General features: G+C 41.4%; 2 protein-coding genes across 5 annotated transcripts in view; both read right to left on the bottom strand.

The window, feature by feature from the left end:
* Nucleotides 1-996: 996 nt before the first annotated feature.
* On the bottom strand, nucleotides 997-3,989 carry LOC122987609 (endothelin-2). The gene is made up of 5 exons (XM_044359585.1): nucleotides 3,822-3,989; nucleotides 2,966-3,107; nucleotides 2,607-2,708; nucleotides 1,836-1,898; nucleotides 997-1,721 (listed from the first exon to the last, which is right to left on the bottom strand). Exons 1-5 carry the CDS (start codon nucleotides 3,877-3,879, stop codon nucleotides 1,652-1,654), a joined length of 435 nt encoding a protein of 144 aa, XP_044215520.1. The 5' UTR covers nucleotides 3,880-3,989; the 3' UTR covers nucleotides 997-1,651.
* A 7,088-nt stretch (nucleotides 3,990-11,077) lies between these two features.
* The window catches only part of LOC122987412 (transcription factor HIVEP3), a 41,514-nt gene continuing 31,935 nt past the window's right edge, over nucleotides 11,078-20,656 (bottom strand). For 3 of the 4 annotated variants that reach the window (XM_044359294.1, XM_044359295.1, XM_044359296.1), the window contains 7 exons: nucleotides 20,326-20,615; nucleotides 17,988-20,012; nucleotides 17,659-17,804; nucleotides 13,738-13,913; nucleotides 13,467-13,568; nucleotides 12,090-12,739; nucleotides 11,078-11,918 (listed from right to left, as the gene is read on the bottom strand). In XM_044359294.1, coding sequence (XP_044215229.1) covers nucleotides 11,262-11,918; nucleotides 12,090-12,739; nucleotides 13,467-13,568; nucleotides 13,738-13,913; nucleotides 17,659-17,804; nucleotides 17,988-20,012; nucleotides 20,326-20,615 — 4,046 coding nt within the window. In that variant the 3' untranslated portion in view covers nucleotides 11,078-11,261. The remainder of the gene's footprint in view (nucleotides 11,919-12,089; nucleotides 12,740-13,466; nucleotides 13,569-13,737; nucleotides 13,914-17,658; nucleotides 17,805-17,987; nucleotides 20,013-20,325; nucleotides 20,616-20,656) is intronic. The other variant, XM_044359297.1, reaches the window with a different exon arrangement.

Genomic DNA, 20,656 nt, shown 5'->3' on the forward strand with positions numbered 1-20,656 from the left:
GAATGTAATGTTAAGTGTGTTTTTTTGTGAATGCCATGAAATATTTTGATGCCATTCAACTTTGAAAGAACTTGGAAATTGACATCAAATAAAAACATTGTCTTGATTGATAGAACATAAGTCTCTGAAATTGCATGTATTTCATTCTGAATTCATCCACTAAGTTGAGATGTCAAAGCTGACTGAAGCAGACTGGAGACTCTTTTGGATGCAGAGCAGAGTGTTCTGCAGCCTGTCTGCGATACTGTCTGAAGCTGAGCTGCGGCTGCACTTGGGCCTGTTAGGAAAAGATGGCTGCAGGCGTTCCCCCCCCCCCCCCACCCCCCCAGAAAAAAAAGTTGAAGGAGAAGTATGACAGGAATGAAATGAAATGAAATGAAATGAAGCAGGAAAACCTACTCCTGAAATCAGAGCCACATTAACACTTGAGTCTTATCGTTCATCAGTGTTGTTAGATCAGACCAGCAAAAGCAGGTCAGTCAGCTGCCGCTTTAATTCATTAGATGACAGATGAATTATCTCCTGAGATTGTTTTTCTTGGGCTCTGGCTCTGTCTGCCTGCTTGCATATTCACGCGTGCGTGGACGGTATGTACAGTAAAAGCAATCAGAAAGGAACATGGGGTGACAAGACCACATTGTACCTCTCTCTCACCCCCCTGAGCAAAGTTACAAAACACTGCATTCTTTCCACAGATCCTTATGATAACACAGGCTGCACTGCTTTTGAATAGCAGGTAAACTTATTATTGATTTCAGTCTTGAATTCCTGGATCATTCATCCATCTCAGGCCTCCTTTTGAACTCAGAAAGGTGTTTGCTAGTCACACACGGGATTTGTTTTCTCTCATATTATTCTTCCCGTAGGGTTTCTTTACAGTGATTTATTTGTTTACTCAGTACATTTTCCCTAAAGCAAACAGAGAAGGCATCAAGCCAGAGTCCCTGTTTATTTTAATAATCAAAAACCTTGAAAGAGGGACACAAGCAAATATCGTCATGATTCAATATTTAATTTATTCACTTCACACACTTGCACACAATAATTCTCGATACAGAGATGTTCTAATTCAAAATTGTCACTCTTGATAAGTTGTCTAATATAACATTAATAAAATAAAATATAAATATATATGTATATAAAATATATTCCTAAAATGTCTTCTGGGTCACCCATGACAAAAAATCTTTAACTAAAATTATTTAACAAAAGAATAAGTTAAAAACATGTTAAGAATGTCAGACATTCCTGTACATGTATGTACAGTATGTCTCGCTCTTTTACATTCTTCTTTATCAGTGCTGGTCTGGTCTCTCTGTACAGTCACAGACTGTCCAACTCTTTGACGACAGGAGGCAAAAATGGCCACAGGCGCAGCATTCTCCAACCCTGATAGTAGCCCCCCTCGAAGCTGATCCTCCACATCTGCTTTCCATGATGCGTCTGCGGACCTCTGTCATGTTTTCCACCCTTTATATTCCCGGGTTACAAACTGACATCTTTGTGGTGCTTCGGCCTTCCTGTGTCAGACACATCTTTCAGCAGCCCTTTGTTTCTCTCCTTTCTGTCAAAGGAGCATCATTTGTTCAGGTGCTCGTTGCTCTCTTTCTTCCTCTCTCTCTCTCTTTCACTGCCTCAACAGCCACATTGTTTAGCGAGTGCTCTCTCTCTGAGCCTCGGAGGACTCGTCTTGGACTCTCTTGGACTTGCTGGCCACAGCTCTGAGGAAAAAGTCACATAATTAAAAAATATGATCAAAATGTAAGTGAAATCATGAGATCCCCTGTTTTTCTTGGGCAGTAGCAGTATATGTAATCATGATATTCAAAACTCACCTTAGGATGCTGAGTATGAGTTGACTTCTCTTCACAGATGTCTTTGGGGAAGTGATTTCAAGGCTGCACACAATGAAACAGTATAATTAACAAACAGTGACCACTTCCTTTGAAATAATCTGACATTGCAGTTTGACCGCTTTAAATGCTTTATTGTTATTGCTGCTGTTAAAGAATACCCCACTTACATCACACTCTCAATAACCCAAAATGTCCTATCGTTAGCACATTTAGCTCACTAAATGTTTTATGTTACAACATCAAAAAAACAATTGCTCCCACTCAGCAAATATCATTTCTGTTTAAACACGCTTTCGTGTGATGTCCCGGCCTGTCGCTCACTGTCTTTGCTGTTTCTAGGTGGTGACAATGTTTGTTTTCCATTTCCAGGAAATGTGAAATAACCGCTTTAGCTTTGCCTCCAAACTCCTACACACCTTACTCCTTGGTCCCTCACAGCCAATCAAAAACTGAGTTATGTGAACTTTGTGCACCAGTCTGAGATTATTCTACTCCCTTAAACCTCAGCTGTATTGCTTTCATGAACACACCTTAAAGGACAAGTCAAACTTATGGAATACAGTAACAAAGCATTAGGCTAACAATAGCACTTCACCACTCCTTGTCATCCACAAAGGGAAATAATAGCTGCAAACATAACCTCCTAACAACCCATGATGGAAACACAAATGTAGACTCATAAGGGCCTTTAGGTGATGCTTGACAGTCTGCTGTGGGTTTTGTGTGTGGGATGCAGCAGCCTTGACTTACCCGTAATAGCAGAAATTGGTGCAGGTGCGATCATCAGGGTTGGCACAGGTGCAGCGGCCAGCAGACCTTCGGAGTCTCCCGAGACCATAAACTGTTGTCTTACTGCGGAGAGAAAAAGAGACTCAGTGCCATGCTCATGATATAAACACAGACTTTGCTCTCTGATATGTTATGAACCACTGCCCATAATTAGACAGTGATAATGACAAAAGAGATGGTGCGCTGTCTTACAGGATATGATAGAATTAATTCTGACCTAGATGCTTATCATGATAAGAATTTCTGTATTTTTTTCACTGTACAGGTGAGTATACTGCATTTGTGGGTGTGTCCAATGCAGTGTTTTTTCCCATGCTCACCTAGGTGTATTGATCCAGATGATATCCAGGTGGCAGAAGTAGTGGCACTCAGAGTCCAGCGGGCTGCTGCAGGCACAGCGTTTGGTCCTCACTCTATGTGTTGCCTCCATGTCCTGGGGTTTAATTGCAGGAAGACCAAAACCTATCCGAGATGAAGAACCTCTCAGTGATCCAAGGTTCAAAGCATCAACTCCAGCAAAGCCAAACCAACTAACTCCCTGTGCTGCTTTTCACTTTATGGATATGTCACATCACTAGTTTATAATATATATAACGCACAAGTGAGAACATGAACAAGACTACAAGACTACTCATCACTCTTATATGTTCACTCTTGATATTTTACACTGAGCAAACAGGATGGTAATGCTATGGTTATGTCAAAAAGGCTCAAAGTCTATTTCTTTATGGTTTTAGATAAAAGCCTGCATGATATAGAGAAAGCACAGCCACATTCATACAACTTGTACTTGAGGTTTTACAAACTGTAGCTCATATAGCAACAGGAAAAGTCTCCTTGAGATAAAATGAGCAGCTGTTGTGTGATAAATGGTTCCTATTAAATGTTCTGTGCTCCTAGGGCTTGCCAAAACATGTGTGTGCACCGACATACAGTGATGACTGCTGCTGCTTGATGCAGCATAAAGATTAATGCAAATACAGTATGTGAGGCACAGTCTACACTGCTGTTTAACAAAAACACAGAGGTATAGCAATATGTTTCTCTCATCTAGCATAACTGAGAATGTTGTTGTTGTTGATGCAAAGACGATGGACTTACAGCTTATGGCATGCACATCCCTCTAAAACAAGAAAAAACAACAAAAAAACAAAAAAAAGTAAACAGTAGACTTACCTTCCTTCATAGAAACCCAAAGAGTGATGAGAAGAAGAATGCTGGTGTAAAAAGACATAGTTAATGAGAGATCGATGGAGCTCTGCAGAGAGACTATTATCCAAAGAGTTACAGCTGTTTTCTTTATGTGCTGCTGTTCTGATTGTGTGCAGGTGCAGAGCTCTGTCCCTCTCTTTATACCTCACTCTCTCCCTCTGCCTCCCATGATATCATGGTAGAAGCTCCACCCACGGCTTCCTGCCGTGGAACCACAATGCACCCCAGGGTGTTCATACCTGTCACACATTCCAGGAATAAATGCCACCTGTTAAGTGACATTTATGTCTGCACTGATTTGCATTTATTTGAATGAGGAATTGTCTCTTTCCTCTTGCAATACATGAGGTTTGAGGGGGAGGGAGAGAGACATAGGAGACAGGAAGTCTCAATGGGTTAGAGAGAGGACTTACCCACATGACAGCGCAGAGAGGTGGAGGTAAAACCAGTGGGAACAGTGGGAACACAAGTGGGAGGAGATAAGAGGGGAGATACTTATGATATTCATCGGGTTTTCCCAAGGCCAGTTTCTCCATTGGAACAAAAATTAAATAAAATAAAGGTTAATAACTGATATGGAAATCACAAGACCAAAAGCTTTGCATTTTCAATATTAAACTAATGTGAAGCTCCTGATTTAAAGACTGACACGATATCGCAGGTATGGGTGATTTTTAAATGTAATATGAAACTGTATCAACTTTCTTTTTTTTAATTACTGAAGCTGTTTTGAGCTATAATGGATTAATAAATGTCCTATTGTAATGATAAAAAATGTATAGTACAACCTGTGGCAATTCAAATTAAAATCAGTTGACTAGGTGTGCTGTTCAAATTCCATTCTATTTTAATGATAAAAAATCTGCATTGGACTGTCCTGAGTGGCAGAATGATAATCATTTTTGATTTGATTTGATTTGTTTGCACATACTGCATGCAAAAGTTGATATACACAGAAACAATGAAAAAAATGTGATGGAAGAGGTGCCAAAAAACACTTAGAAGGGCTTGATCATCTCTCCGATGCATACCTTACTCAATTAAAAAAGAAGTAAAAAACATGGGAACAAACAAACCATTTTAATAGTGACTGTATAATTTGTTTTTTCTACTGATTCATCGAGCTGTAGACCCAGAAATCATGTAGACTGAACTTTAGCAATGATAGTAGTATTCATTTTTACATTTATTTTATATTTCATTATTACTTGGCCAAATACGAAAGTAAAAGTTTTCCTAATATTGACAGATGATTTGTTGCAGTTAAACCAACCACTTATCTTAATGAGGTCTTTATTTAATAATTTAGCTATTTCATCAAGGTCTTTATGTAAGTAAAAAAATGTTGTGTCATCCACAAATAATACCTTAGACAATTTGTTTGAAACATTACATAAATTATTAATTTAAATTAAAAATAATAATGTCCAAAGGACTGATTTTGGAGTTCACCACAAGTAAAGAATTAATATCATTGTAAGAGACAAACTGCTTTCTGTCTTTAAGGTAACATGAAAACCAGAGAAATGCAGATTTTTTTTAAATACCAAGATGGGAAAGTTTATGAAGAAATATGGGATGATTTACTGTATCAAAAGTTTTAAATAAGTCTAAGAAGATTCCAGCTGTGCTTTCCTTTCCTTTCTATCTCAAACTCTACAGATTTCATTCACAACATATTGACATTTAATATGCACACACTAAAATTTTAACTTTATTAACATTTATCAACAGATTTTGACTCCATGACAAACAGTGTAATGGTCACAAAAGAAATTCCAATGGCACAGTCAACTGAATTGATGCCTTCCTGATTGGTGGTGAAGGCCCACACACACACGCAGATAAGCTGACTGCTCTTCCCTGCCCACAGGCAGTGAAGCTGCTGGTTATTTCCCTCCCACATGCTGCACAGAATGCAGTTCAGACATGCCATAGCCATGCAAAAAGCCATCACTCATGTAAATGTAGTAAATGCACGCTCAGATTACCAGCATGGATATTATCTTTACCACAGTCATTATGCTCAAGCTGACAGGTTTAGTGTCAGTTATCCGATAGAGAAATGGACTAATGACTATGCAAATTTGGAGTAGATTATGATGTAATTGTTTGCAACTGTAAGCTCTGATTATTGTTTTTTTTTTTACATTATTATATTTGTTGTGTGCATCACAATAATACACACAACATAATTACAGTGCTGATTGTAGGCCTGAACTAGAGGAGAAAGAAAGAGGCAAAAATAAAAATGAAAAAACAATGAAAACATAAAAACATTTTAAGACACACACACACATAGACACAAAGGTAGTGGGGGACCATTGTTCCTCTACACTGTAAAGAACTTACGGGACACATTTGGTGCACATTTACACTAAATGTACGAACTGTCCCTTTGGATTGAGTCACTTAGATCACTGATGAATCTACTGGAGGCCGTCATGTATCCATAGAGCTGTTGCCATTTCCCTTTATTTTGGCAATGAGCCTCTCAAATAAAAAAAAAACCTCTACACTCTCTAAAACACTGTATTACTGTGGAAGATTTTTTCAATGCATCTAAGTCTCGGCTGCTCAGGTGATTTTTGTCCAGTGGAAACATGTGAGCAGATGAAGCAGGCAGTGTTTGACTAAAGATCAAACATGCATATGTGACTTTACAGTTTGTTTGTTCAGTAGCTCTACCTATGAGGATAGATAGAAACACATTTTCTACCTATTTGTCACTGTGTTTACTTAAAGATGCTTATAATCCACTTTCCATGAAACCTGATACCTTGACATATAGAACGCAGCAGAGAGCAGACAATACTTTACCTCCGAGCAGTGGGAATGTTCAGCACTCACAAAAACACAAGTGCCGATGAGAACAGAGGAGAGGATAAATTGAAAACAAAAAAGGAAAAGGGGACGGACAGAACAGAGCATAGGACAGTCTTTTAGATTATTTTGCTATACAATAATATACAACACAGTGTTTAATACATTCAAAACACATTTACACAGTGTGTTGTGTTTAAACTTTCATTCAAAGAGCATAATCATAAACACTGCTTCAATCTATTTCTAGAACATTTCTTCCCAGACTCTCAGGGGAAGATATAGCCAGAATTCAATCAGGATACTCCAGTATGTAAAACATAATCTACCAGACTTCCGGTGGGGAAGGGAGAACATGTTCCACTTGCATATTAAAGATGTGTGGAATGTGTGACACGGTGATGAGATTGCCACATAGCATCATGATAGCATCGATTTTTACAACACATTCTTGCACCAGAGGTCATAAGTTCAGTTCCCTCAGGAGCACAGATGTGCCCCTCTCCACAGGCATCACATCACATTAGGCAGCCCGGTCTCTGAGAAAATGGATAACAGTGAAGGATGCAAGTCAGAGGACAAGACAGTCTTTTCTTAAGCCAAATCCCGCTATTAACACTCTCAATGTGTCTGCTTTTGTCCTAGAAGCAGGTGTTTATTTTTAATTAGCAGCGTTACCTCCTCAGTTTACTCCTTTGAAAATGTAATCTACTAACCCTGCACAGCTCTTTGCTTAACTGTTGTCAGCATGTGAGGGGCTTCGGAGGAGGAAGAGGGATCATTCACTCCAGACTATTTTTGATGTGGTGTTTCTAAAAATACAGGTGCCTCCCTGTAGCCTGTTTTGTAACATTTTCTGTGGAATGTCGAGTCACAGCAACAATCATCATTTGACTCCTTGTCAACACTCTCGCTGGCTGTGCCTGAGTGAGCTTTATGTAATCCATGTCTTGCTGTGTTTAATGTTGTTGTGCAAAGGGACCAGAGAGAGTGAACAAGAAAAACTGGTGGGGTGTGATAGGAGTGATACATTTTATATGAATATTGATTTATGAGTGGATGTGCCATATAAGAGTGCTTTGAATAGCCGATGAAATTACACTGGGTCAATGTATATCGTCAGCATAAAAGATATGAAGGTGTTATCAAAATCAGTCTGACGAAAGTGATAAATGTGTGTCTACCTAATAAAAATGGGGCGGTGTTTTCAGGAAACAGAGTTACAGAATGTAGCGAACCCATAAATAGTTAACGCATAATGATTACCATAGTTGAGAATTTATGGACGTGTTATTTGAGCTTAGGTTGGTTCAGATTTGATAAGATGAAGTTCTTAGGAAAGGTGTGTGAATGTACTCTCCTGACCCCAGTCTGCACTAATGCCAAAGAAACCAAGATGGCAAATGACACAAATGTCACTGTATGTCAGTTTTAAAAGCACATCACATATCAGCTGCATGGATGAGAAAAAATATTTTGATGGATACCTGAGGGTTAGTGACTAAGTAAGGACATCTAGTGGTACAACTGAAGACATACAGCTGTAAAAGGGAAAAAAAAACCTATTTCAATTATTTCAGATGTTTCTACTGTGTACAAGGTGCAAAGGGTTGAGTCATTGCAAATTTAATATATACTATGGCTTTTGCAGTCATCAGAACTCAACCCATATAACCACATGTGGGGAATTTTGGTCCACTGTTTTAGACGGCAGACTCCCATCATCAAAACTGGTGTACAATCACTGTAGCAGAGCTCAAGTATTGAAAAATCTATGCCAAGAGGCATTAAAGCTGTTCTGGTAACTTGTGGTGGCCCAACACCTCATCTGTAGGTGCATCTCTGTCCCAGTATTGTTTTTGTTATCTCTCCAAAGAGATATAAGAGATGTATAATCATATAATCTACAGTCTCTTATATGTCAAATTATATAATAATCTTTCTTTAAAAATATGCATAAGCAAATAGTGTTTTAGAAATGTTACAGATCATCTACAAAATACTACAACTTGATTCACCAGAAGATACATCAAAGAAAAGTGGGAATTGGAAGCCAATATAATAATTATAGACAAAGATTTGGAAGGGATGTGCTTGAGTAGTCATAAAACCACTAAAAGCCCAACTTAAAATGAATTTGATTGGAAGACCAGAACAATATTTTAAGTGACCTCTACATTCACTTGGCTCATCACTATTATGTTGTAAAGGCTGTGGTCAAATTGGTGACCACACCCACATTTTTTGGGACTGCCCAAAAGTATTGGGAAGGCATACATGCTGAGATCAAACACTGATGTACCTTCAGAACTGTGTTACTTTATACTGGGAGAAGTACCAGCTGGTAGAGTTAAGAACTCTATTGTTAATTGTGAGTAACACGATTACTCTTTGATGGGTACAAAACCAGCCACCAAAACCAGCAATGGAAGGAAAGACTAAAACAAGTATACATGATGGAAAACATGACTGCAAATTTATGTATGAAAATTGACTTTTTGAATAGGTGGACCCCAGTCACCACATACCTTGACTGTCCCAGCAAAACTCTATGAGATTACTACTTTAACTCAATCTGTTCTTTTTTTTTGAGAACCCTGAAAAGAACTAAATAAAAATAAAATGTATTATTATTATGTATGAACATATGTGCATGTACATGCAAGTACAATATGCATGTATGTGTCAACATCTTTTGTATTTCTATGTGGACACTCCTGCCAGAGTAAGAACACTGCCTTCCCATTTTCCCTCTATTATTTTTACTAATAATTACTATCATTATTTTAATTTCTCTAGTTAAAAAGTAAAGAAAGAAAGAAAGAAAAAGAAATGCTAAAGATGAGACATATTTAACATTCTAAGACAAAACCACTACTTGTTTTTCGTAGGAAGGAAACAAGAAAAACTATCTAAAGGGAGAACACATGAAATTTAAAGTTGTTCTGTAGCCACCAATCGCCACATATTATCACATGGAGTCACACAGTTCAACTTAACATATCACAAACTACCATTTACTGGAAGTACAAGGTAAGACCACAAAGTTCTACAAGAGATGTGACAACATACTGCAAAGAACCACACATAACAAGAGTGCATTACAAAGTAGTGCAATGTGCCACATGAGGTTCTGCCTCATAGTACAAGAACCACAAAGTGGGACAATGTGTATTGTTTGTGACTGTCTCTAGCCTCGGTCATGCACCCAGCAACAACTTGTGTTCTTCTAAAAGGCGGTAAACACTTGTGATCCAATATGCTGGACGCCGTTGTAGGTGTTTATGATGTAGTTTTGATATTTTCTTTATCCATGTTCTAACTTCACTCATCTCTTGTGGAAAACCAATGTTGTTAACAATCATTAAACATGTATGGAACAAGATGTCCTAAACCTCTCACTGTAATTAAAGAGAACTGTGGTACAAGCTCAAGTTGAGCAAAAACTATATTTATATTACGCTATTGTACACAAAATGGAAGAAAGGCACAACCTCATGGGAGTCTGGTGCATTTTTTTTTAATTTTTTCAATGACTAGAAATTTTGCTGTGTGTGAAATCTGCAGGGCACTTGATCCTCCGGTACCAGCCAAACTCAATCCCTCATCTTTGTCACCAATTCAAGTCACAAAAACATCATGTAAAAGACACACATATGTAACAAAGAAAACGTCATTTTTTTTCCAATAACAAAAAAGTAAAAAAAAAAAAAACAACAACTTCCAAACAATGATCATTGTCATCAAATAACAATAAATAAGGAGCGCTCTTCCCTGTACAGAGATATATTCTAATCTAAAGTCTTTTGTAATAAAAAATAGAACTTCAGTGCATTTCCTTTCACACGTTTCTGCTGCTCCTTCAATATATCCTCGATGCGACTCTTGGTTACCCTGGCATTAAAGCAATGGCCTGAAGAACAGAAACAATAAGAACACCAAATATAAACCCTCCTTGACGACACAAAAAGCGGATATAAAATTTCACAGCCTTCTCTTTGTCAATGTGTATTGTACACCTCAAAACACAAACCTGGACAGAAAAGGCACAAGTAACTACAATTTGAGTAATACTGGACAAAATTTGGACAAACAAAAATGGAATTATTTTTGATTTAAGATTTTGGTCATTTACAAATGTATTCATATTCATTTTACATGTATTTAAACAGACATTAAGATTACCAGTATCAATAGAGATACAGGAGGGATATATTCATATATATATATATATATATATATATATATATATATATATATATATATATATATATATATATATATATATATATATATATATTTATATTTATATTTATATATATATGTATATATATGTATGTACATATATATATATTTATATATATGTATATATATATATCTATATAGATTTACAGAAACATTATTTTCACAAAGAAAAAAGTGCTTTTTTTTATAACAAACCTGAATATTGCCAAAGAACAAACATTTAAGTTAACAATTGTATTGAAAACTGTATAAAAACAAAGCAATTAAAAAACAAGACTAGTGTAGCAACCAATAAAGCAAAAATGGGATGCATGATGCATCAAGGTGTAGACACTGTTAAGTTCTCTGGTCTGCTCTGGCAGAATCTCCTTTAGCTCCTCCCTCCACCAGATCACTTCCAGGTAGTGGCTCCTCCCCCTCTGACTGCTGTTCAATGACACGCGAGGCTACGTGGGCTGCTAGACTGAGGGGTGCTCTGGAAAGACTGTCTCTGACGCAGCGTTCGGTGGTCTCAGTAGCAGACCTGCGGGTGTGGGCGGAGCTATGTGAGCTGCCATATTGCTTTGAGTCTGTGGTCTCCAACTCCGGTTTGGAACATGTTAGTGCTGTGCTGAGACCGCACCGCCCTGACTGGCTGGTTCCTGCTTCCTGGTGCTCTGACCAGTGGTCTCCAGGAGTCCTAAGCCCTTGAGTTCTGGGGGTCCCGCCCCAGTATGATTCAAACCTGGCCAGTGACGGCCCCTCCATGGGGGGAGACGTTGGGGACGAGGGGGTGGTAGGATGGGACCTTGGTCTGGCCTGTACCATTTGGATCCCTCCAATGGGGATCATCAGATAGGGGACCTTGGCTTGTTGGGAGTGCATGGGAAGATGGCTGAAGATGTTGTCCGCTGCTTGGTGGCCAGGATAACCCTCACAGGTGGAAAGACGAAAAGCAGGTGGAAACAAGCTGGTTTCTGATGTTTGCCTTTCCCCTGCTGTACCACTTTTCTCCTGTAGGGGGAGCAAAGACTTCATCATTACAAATTATGAACGGTCAGCAGGGCAGGTACTGTGCACTGGGAGCCTTCACCGGAGGAAAGTGCAGAGAACATGCATTGTAATGTTGTCTGTTTCTCTAATTAAATTTCTAGGCACAGATGCAAACTAATAAAAAAGACTTACTGGTTTGACATGACTGCCCTTTGTACCGGGGCTCTCCCAGGGCAGGTATCCAGGGGTCCTGTGCTGCAACCCGAGAGGAGAGGGAGGGGTCTGAACTTGTGATGACCGGTAGCAGCTGGGAGAGATGGGACGAAGAGGAGAAAGGGGTCTGATGGGAGATGGTCCTCTCTCAGGTGAAGGTGAGACATGTCGGCCAGGTGAGGACAGCTCGGTCCTGGGGGAGAGGCTGTGAATGGGCGAGGACAGCTCCAGGCGTGGGGAGAGGCTGCGGCTCGGGGAACAGCTCTTGCTGCTGGGGGAAAAAGCCCTTTGTGATGCCTTCCAGCCCCGCTGGGAGAACAGTGCTCTCCTGCTGCCTGGTGAGGTGGCTCGTCGGCTGTGCCAAACCCCCCTCGGGGAGGGCTCCTGACCAGGGCCCAGGGGCTCGGGCTCAGGGGTGCCCTGCTGAGAGTGTCTGCTGCAGCTGGAACGCCCCCCTGTTGATGGATGGGTGTCTGACGAACAGGAGGATGGCGGGTCATCATGAGATGCGGACTCCTCTTCCTCATCATCGTCGTCATCGTTATCGTCATCATCCTCAGACTCCTCCACATCGGAAAACTGATGTTCCTCCTGTTCTTCTGAGCCACACACACGTTCATCACTTCCTACTGAAAAAAAACATACATTCTTCAATTTACATCCCTTTACATTCATTTTGTAAAATTTAAAACTCCTGCACTGACAAAAATCCTCACACTGAGAGACATTAACAGAGCAATTTTCAACAACAAAGGGTTAGGACAGCGTGCTGTATCTTTCTGACAAACCTCACCCACCACCCATCAAACCCATGTTATAAATAGACCGGAATTTAATTGAATAGCACCATGCCTCTATTCACAAACTATCTCAACAGCCTTGTGAATGGAAAGACGGTTTAAATGGCACGTCCTTGGCTGTGATGAGTGTAGTCTGTCAGCAAGAAAAGGACGGCAAGGGGAGGGGTAGTAGAGGAAGGTTAGGAAGCAGATTGTGAGGTGGCTGGCTTTGAGGCTCTTTTGTGGCTTTGACGGAGGGGCAGACGTAAGTGTTGGAATGTGTATTGTTTTATGCCAGCGACACATCCTTGACAACAAGGTATACTTGCCAGACTGCCACAACTACATCAGGAGACTGTGGAATGCTCTGTATTCTTCATTTATTTATCTTATACTTTTTTTTCCATGTTTCTTATGCAAGGCCAAAAGGGAGGAGAATAGTACATGGTGTTGCATAACCTGTCAGTGCTGAGCAGCTACAATTCTTCACAGGCAGAAGTTCATCCAGCTGTGTGCCAATATTTCTCTACAGTGGAAGGGAAATATGTGAGATGGCTCCCCATCCCCTCTTAAGTACCTGTCTCCTCACTCTCTGGCTCGTCCAGGGATGATTCAGATACTCCCATTGCCTGGCATTTTTTCCCATGAGCCTTTGACTTCATGTGTTTAGTAAGGTTCCCTTGGAAGGAACAAGAAAAGCACATTAAAACTGCCCTCAATTTACACAGGGCAAGGAAAATGAGGATATGTCAACAACAGAATGTTGCTGTAAAATGTCATCACCACACAAAAAGTAGAGGAAAGAAGAGTAATAAAAATCATGTTTGAAGTGTAAATTGTCCCCTTACCTTTGGTTTTGAAGGCAAAGTTGCAGTGTTTGCAAATGTACGGACGGACGTCGGTGTGTGTTCGGATGTGCTTCTTCAGCATGCTGGGCTTCTTACAGCGGATGCCACACTCTCCACATATGTACTTTCCCCTGCCGCGACCTCGCACGTAAACATACTCTTCATTAGATTTATACCTGAGACACAGGGAGACGGAGAAGACGTGAGCAGAGAAACAAACAGAAACATAAGATTTGGTCACAAAATCACAAATTAGAGTCACTTTAATATAGACCACTGATCTCACTCCCTGGTAGAATGTGGCAGCTGAATGTATACTGTATATCCAGCTTCTCCAATGATCAGAGATAACCAGGTGTAAGATTTATAATCAATTGAACTAAATTGATTTGCACTATTAAAAATGCATTAAATATTTTTTGTCCACTTGGTGGCTGAAAAAACAACACTGACATATTATCGCCTTGTAAAGTTGTGTTAGCAAACAGTTGCCTAATAACACATCCAACACAGAGCAACAAACATCAGGTTACAGTTGGAATTGTGTTTCTGGCCTCTTGGTGAATGTTCATTCAATATTGGTCTCCACTAACTCATTTGAAAAATATCTGGCTGTTTAGCTGCCAAATGCTCCACTATATTCACTAGCTTTTCTGTTAGTCATGGTGCTGGGCAAGTTATGTACAGTTGATTTATCAGGGCTTTTTCCCTGAAAACTTGGAAACAAGGTTATGAGAAGGGAGTTTGTGGGCCGAAAAAACCAAAACAATGAACTACAGAGTGGGGTGATAATTGTCTGAGGCTTTGTCCCTGTGAGCGTCCCCTCATTTGACCTGTTGTTCTAATAAAAATATTGATTTGTGCAGCTTAATAATAATGATGACTGTGGATGTGGGTTTGTGTTTTTTTGGCACAAATACACGCACACACATGCACCCAAAATGCACACACGTACACAAGAGAAACTGGGAAACAAGGCTCTCTTTATGGAGGCGGGTTAGGGAAGCCCCACCAAAACCCCAGCAGCACTGAGTCCCTCGGTTGTTCCCTCCACTACACCCTCGGCACACAGAGAATACCAGCCATTCTGCTGTGTTCGGGTGGCCCTGCCAACAACAGCAGCAGCTAAAGAGAGGGAAGGGAAGCCTGGCTATGGCCAACAACCTAAAATAGACACTATATATAAAAATCAACAGCACATTTGGGTCTATTCTATAAAAAACATTGTTTATACACAATCTTGATGTTTACCGAAAGGCTATTTGTGGACATAGTGGACCACAGACATTTTATATTTGAATGAATTGTCCTCTATGAAAAACTCCATCTGCTCTCACTACTTATGAAGAGACATACAATCCATTCTGAATTGTAAATATCCAATGTGTGCTGACTGTGTTTAATTACAGGATATGCACCACATCTACAAGAACCCAGTCTGTGAATGCTCCCTGTTGTACACCAGAACCAATAACAGGAAATCATAACAAATTGTTACACAAATGTAAAATAGTCTCAGCAGTGGCATTATGTTGTATTCATTCAGGAGCTGGCTACTGTTCACTGGCATGTATTTCTTGCCACTGCTAATAATATCCACCCACATCTCAGGAAAAACAAGGCAGAAGTTGCACTTCACACATTGAGCATTAAATCAGCAGCACGTCTCTCGATAAACTCAACCGACAATCTGCCCCCGCTTGTACTGTAGCTTTACGACCGCCATGGCAGATTGGTGTCGAGAATATCACTTCCAACCAGAGTGTGATTGATTGATAAGGCAGTTGAATTTAAAAGCAGCTGCAACTGAATGACATTAAAAGGCATTTCAATCACCATTTGGCAGGAAACAAGTTCGACACACCTAATCCTCTTGACAAACTCTGCTCAAAGGGAACGGTTATACTCTTTAACCAGTGCAGTTAAAGTGTTATGACAAATCTGCAATGTTAACCGCTTACACCAAGGAAATCAATCTGCACGTTTTAACAGAATCCAGAGGAGAGACGATTCAGCTTGTGCTCTCTAAGAAGGATTAAAGCTGATGTTCCATGGACTTTTGCTGCCACCAAGAAGGAACAGCTATGCCTACTTAATTGTTGAGACAACTGTTATTGAGGAGAAAGCTGTCTGGATCCCACATCGTTTTCTTTAGCTACGTGATACTAATAAACTCTACAGACTCCAGCAACCCTCTTTCTTAAAGGAATCTCTGAAATTGGATCAGAATTCAATTGTGCAAGTCACTGGAACATAAAAAAAGCTGCATGATGCATATTTATATTTAAAAAAGTGTTGCTTGTTCTCCACAATAAAATGAGCGGCACACAGTCATGATTTCAAAGTGTCGACAAAAGGGAGATTGGGATAATGAGTCCTAACAGAGTCAGGGTACAAAGCACTCTGTTGTGTTCAAAGTGTGGTTAGCTGTGCTTATTTGCATGCATGAAGAAAATACAGGACATCAAGGGACGCAGGTATGCCGAGAGAGAGGAGACAGAGGAAGTTGGGAGGGTGTAGCATTTATTTACTTTGTATTTTTATATCCTTTCAGAAACACACCCATCTACAGTATACATCCACATACTGTATGGAAGAATGAGTGACATTAAGTGACAATGAAAGAAAGTGACATTTGGTTTTCTCTTATTGTACACCCTTCAGTGGACATGGATTTTGTTACTAACCAGCTATAGCAAATAGTACTAGGGTAGCACCACCTGTGTCCCCCGTTTTTGACAGAGGGAATGAAGAGAAAATAATAATAAAGTAAAACTGGAAGAGCTGCCAGAGAGAAAGAGGCAGCATGAACAGAGGGAGAAGGGTGTTAAAATGAAGACAGATGAGCGGAAGAAGGAAGAGAGCTGTAGGCTGTTTATGGATGAAAATGCACTTCCTGAATGTGTGTAATGTGTGGCTGCAAATGATAAAGACTAGTAATTAGTGCCTTATCTACTGTTAAGCAGACAACTCTTTCACACTCAATCTGTGTGTACATAAGCACAAAAACCAGGCCTTAATTTGTACGTGTTGACACACACGCACACACACACACACACACACATATAAGCAAAAGCCCTCCCTATAAATCTCTTATATCTCCTCCTGAATATCCCTCTAAAATATTTCCATGTCCATCAAAAGGAAAACCAGTGTGTTCTCATTAATTTGGAACATTTTACTTTTCTCCATTACACTACAAATTCCATCTTTTCTTTCTCTTCCTTTTTTATTTCTTATCTATTTCTAGAATTCATAAAGTTCATGGAGTTCATTGAGAACAGAATCAGCTTCTGGGGAAACTTTCAGCTCTTAACACAGTAAACCTTGGAAGTGAGACAGGCTCCACTGGAAAAGCTCACTCAGACATTTATGGAAAGCACACACAGAGTATGTGTATATGTGAACGCAGTGAAGTACACAAACACGTACAGGTTTGAAGACAAATACATTGCACCCCTACACGAAAATCATGACTATGACTGTGATTACTTGCAGATTTCTTCATACTGTGACTCTGTCTCTTCTTATATAAGTGTAGAAAACAGGTATTAATGAGAGCCTCACAAAGTGAAGTTGGCGACAACCTTTTCCCCTTCACACATTCACATGCACTCACACACTGCCATCTCTGCAAATTAACACTTCTAAAACACAGAGATTCATGCCAGCAGTAAGAGGAAAAAGCTTGGCTACAGGTACAAATGAAGTCCCTGCGGGCTCCACTGCCTCCCATCTGTTACTGTAATTTTCTGTGCACTCTTGTCTGCTCTCCATAGTTACTGTTTTGCTGTCATCAGGCATTGGTTTGTGACAGAAGAACAGATTACTTGTGTAATGAGGCACTGCCATTATTCGCAAATATTGAATGTTGAAATTCAAAGATGTGCGTTTAAACGGTCTTACTCTCGTAGCTCTTACCCGCCTTCGAAGATGCGAACACGAGGGGCCTCACTCTGTTTGGAGGTGGAGGGTCCTCCCTCTTCTCTCATCTCTTTGTTTTCCTCCTTTTCATGGTGTTGCTGATCCTTTACTTCAGTGAGGGTGCTGGGTGGGGTGGCATGTACCTACACTCAAGACACACATAGGAAAATTCAAAACAACTTAAAATAAAATGTTATATTGTTAACTGTTTTATTGTTGAGCACATTTAACCTAATAGCTAATTCTATAGAGGTTTAGTGTCTCTTTAACAGAGTCGTCTATATCAACCTATAAATACAGTAAGTGTATATTGTGGTTATGTTTACCTCTGACACACGTGGGGTCCTGCTACTGGCAGGGGGCAATTTGCTTTGGGCTGGGATCGGGGCCATGGCCATGGTGTACGTCTCTGAGCTGTGCTTCTGTTTGGAGCACAGTAGAGACAAGGCCACCTTAGTGCTGAGGCCCGGCAAGTTAGGGTTGTGAGCACTGACACTCCAGGTAGAATAAACTGAGGTGCTGGGGTCCCTCTGTGGAGATGGGTTAGGTTTGACATAGTTCCGGTAGCACCAGTTGACTGACGTGGCGGTGTGGAGGCTGGGGTATGAAGGGGTGCTTGGTCTCTCAACCCCCTTTTCCACAACTAGCACCTCTTCCTTTTTTTGACTTGTCTTCCCTGTTGACTCCTCCTCCTCCTTTTCCTCCCTGTTAGGTTTCCGTTGTGCTTGCTCCTGCTCCCCCTCCACTTTAACAGCTGTCACCTCAGACCTCTCTGATAGTTTCTTCTCTCCTTCTTCCAGTTTTCTCCCAGTAGCTTTACTTTCGTCCTCCTCTCGTACCTTCTCCTCTACATCCTCCTCCTCCTCTCCAGCCTTATGTTGCTCCCCCTCCTCTTCCTCTTTTACCCTTTTCTGGTGACGCTGGGCCTCTGTACTGAGCTCCAGACTGGCCGCAGGAGAGAGCATGCGTTTACTTCCTCCAGCCCCAAGTGGACCGTATCCCTCCCCAGATCCTGAGGCCAGCTCCACAGGCAGGGACAGGGGAAGGAGACTCTTGATGTCTGGGGAGGGGACCTTCAAATAAGACCTCTGCAGTTTGTCCCTCTCCACCTGGCCCATGATTACCATAGCTGTGCAAGAAATGGGCTCCTGTGAGCAGGTGGAGGCCAGGATCTGGGACAGGGTGGTATACATGGCACTAGCATAGGTAGGTATATGGGTCTGGAGGCGTACTGGCACCACAAAGGACACTGCTGGTGTAAGCTGCGCTAGGCATGTGGCGATGACTGGCCGTGGGTGGTGGTAGGAGACTGTTACAAGGGATTGATGGGTAAGAGCAGAAGACATGGAAGAGACAGAGGGTCTGCCCTCTGTAGTGGGAGGGGAAGGAACATGTGCACTAAGTCTTGGAGGAGCAGGCAAGTACAGAGCCGGACTAGCTCTAGTCCTTGAGGAGAACTGTGGAGGAACCAGAGCAGGAAGCTGATGGAGTGGTATACCCAACCGCTCTGCCATGTGGAGCTGTGCTGGGTGTACCTGTATAGGTGGGGGTGCTGTCTGTGAATGTAAGAAGGCTCTGTGGATGATTTGGGTGGACAGCACTTCAGAGATGGCTGTGGTGACTGGGAGTAGCTGGGATAGTGATCCTGGAAGGAATGCCTGCTGGCCTCTGGGCTGTAAAGGGAGCACATCCTGAGAGAGGATTCGTGGCTGTAACAGTTGCAAGCATTTCCCTGTGGCTTCCAGGCTGAACCGGGAGCTTGCCTCAATTGAATGGAGAGGAGGATGGCTGGAGCGGGAAGGTCCAGGCTTAGGACTCTCTGCTCTGGATGACATGCTGGCCCCCTCCTCTTGCTCAGGTTCCCCTAAGGTGGCATGCTTCACAAGGAGACACTTTCTCCTTTCCTTCCAGGAAGATGCAGACTGCTGAGGGGACAGGGAACCATAGTCAAAGGACTTACTTCTGGTCTCTGAGATCTGCTCTGTTTGTTGGGGGCTGGCTGGGGCCTGCTCTGAGGCTGAGCGCCTCATCTCCTTGTGGCTTTGGTGGTGTTGGTGGGAAGCGGATGGCACCATCAACATTTGGGAACTTTGGCTACTGGAGGCCCAGACGGCAGGCTCCGATCTTGCTGTATCCTCAAAAGAAGTAGAAAGGCTTGAAGTGTGTGAGATGTTGCTCTCTTGACTGGGGCTGCGAGGCAGAGACACAGACTCAAAGCTCGACTCCCCAGAGGACTGGGCTGCTTCTGCCAGGCGGAGTCTCTTCTTCTTTGGTGGCAGCTTCTCTGCAGGAAGCTGGGCCAGAGTCTGGCTACGCTGAGGCCACTGGAACTCCTCCACTCTCTCTGCCTCCTAGGACAGATAAATAGTTTACCAATTTAACATCCTATGTAAGATGAAAAGAAATTGACTGCTCACCTGCTCAAAAATGTTTTTAGGACATTTAAGTTAAAAACAGAATTTAAATCAAGAAGGAAAACACCCTTAAGTCAATGCATGTTTCACATTTATTTAACATGAAACCTGCAATGATTTAAAAACCTTGCGTTCTGTGGGGAGGCGGATGAAACAGATGAACATTCAGTGATAGATAAAGGCAAGGTGGCGAAATTGAACAAAACATACAAAAATAATTAGCCAAATGCTCCTTTAAATAATCATGTACCTTGGATGAGGATGCTGTCACTGGTGGTGACACAGATGGCATGTCAGCATCAGGCTCCACAGTAACAAGGATCTCTGGCACTTGGATGTTGGGCTGGCGGATGAGGCGAGATGTAGAGGGTGATGGTTTTGGCTCGGGTTGTTGTGTTTGCTGACTCTCTCTGATGTCTGGTTCCTGACTTTCCATGGATATACTCTCCTGCTTCTCAAAAGAGCTTGTGTGTTGGATGACAGACACACCCTTTCTGTCCTGCTGCTGTTGTTGTTTTGGCTCAGTCTGTAAAGAAACACCTAGAAACAAGCAAAGTGATACAACACATTAGCTATCATAT

Source organism: Thunnus albacares, chromosome 8 (genome assembly GCF_914725855.1).
Source record: "Thunnus albacares chromosome 8, fThuAlb1.1, whole genome shotgun sequence".
NCBI lineage: Eukaryota > Metazoa > Chordata > Actinopteri > Scombriformes > Scombridae > Thunnus > Thunnus albacares.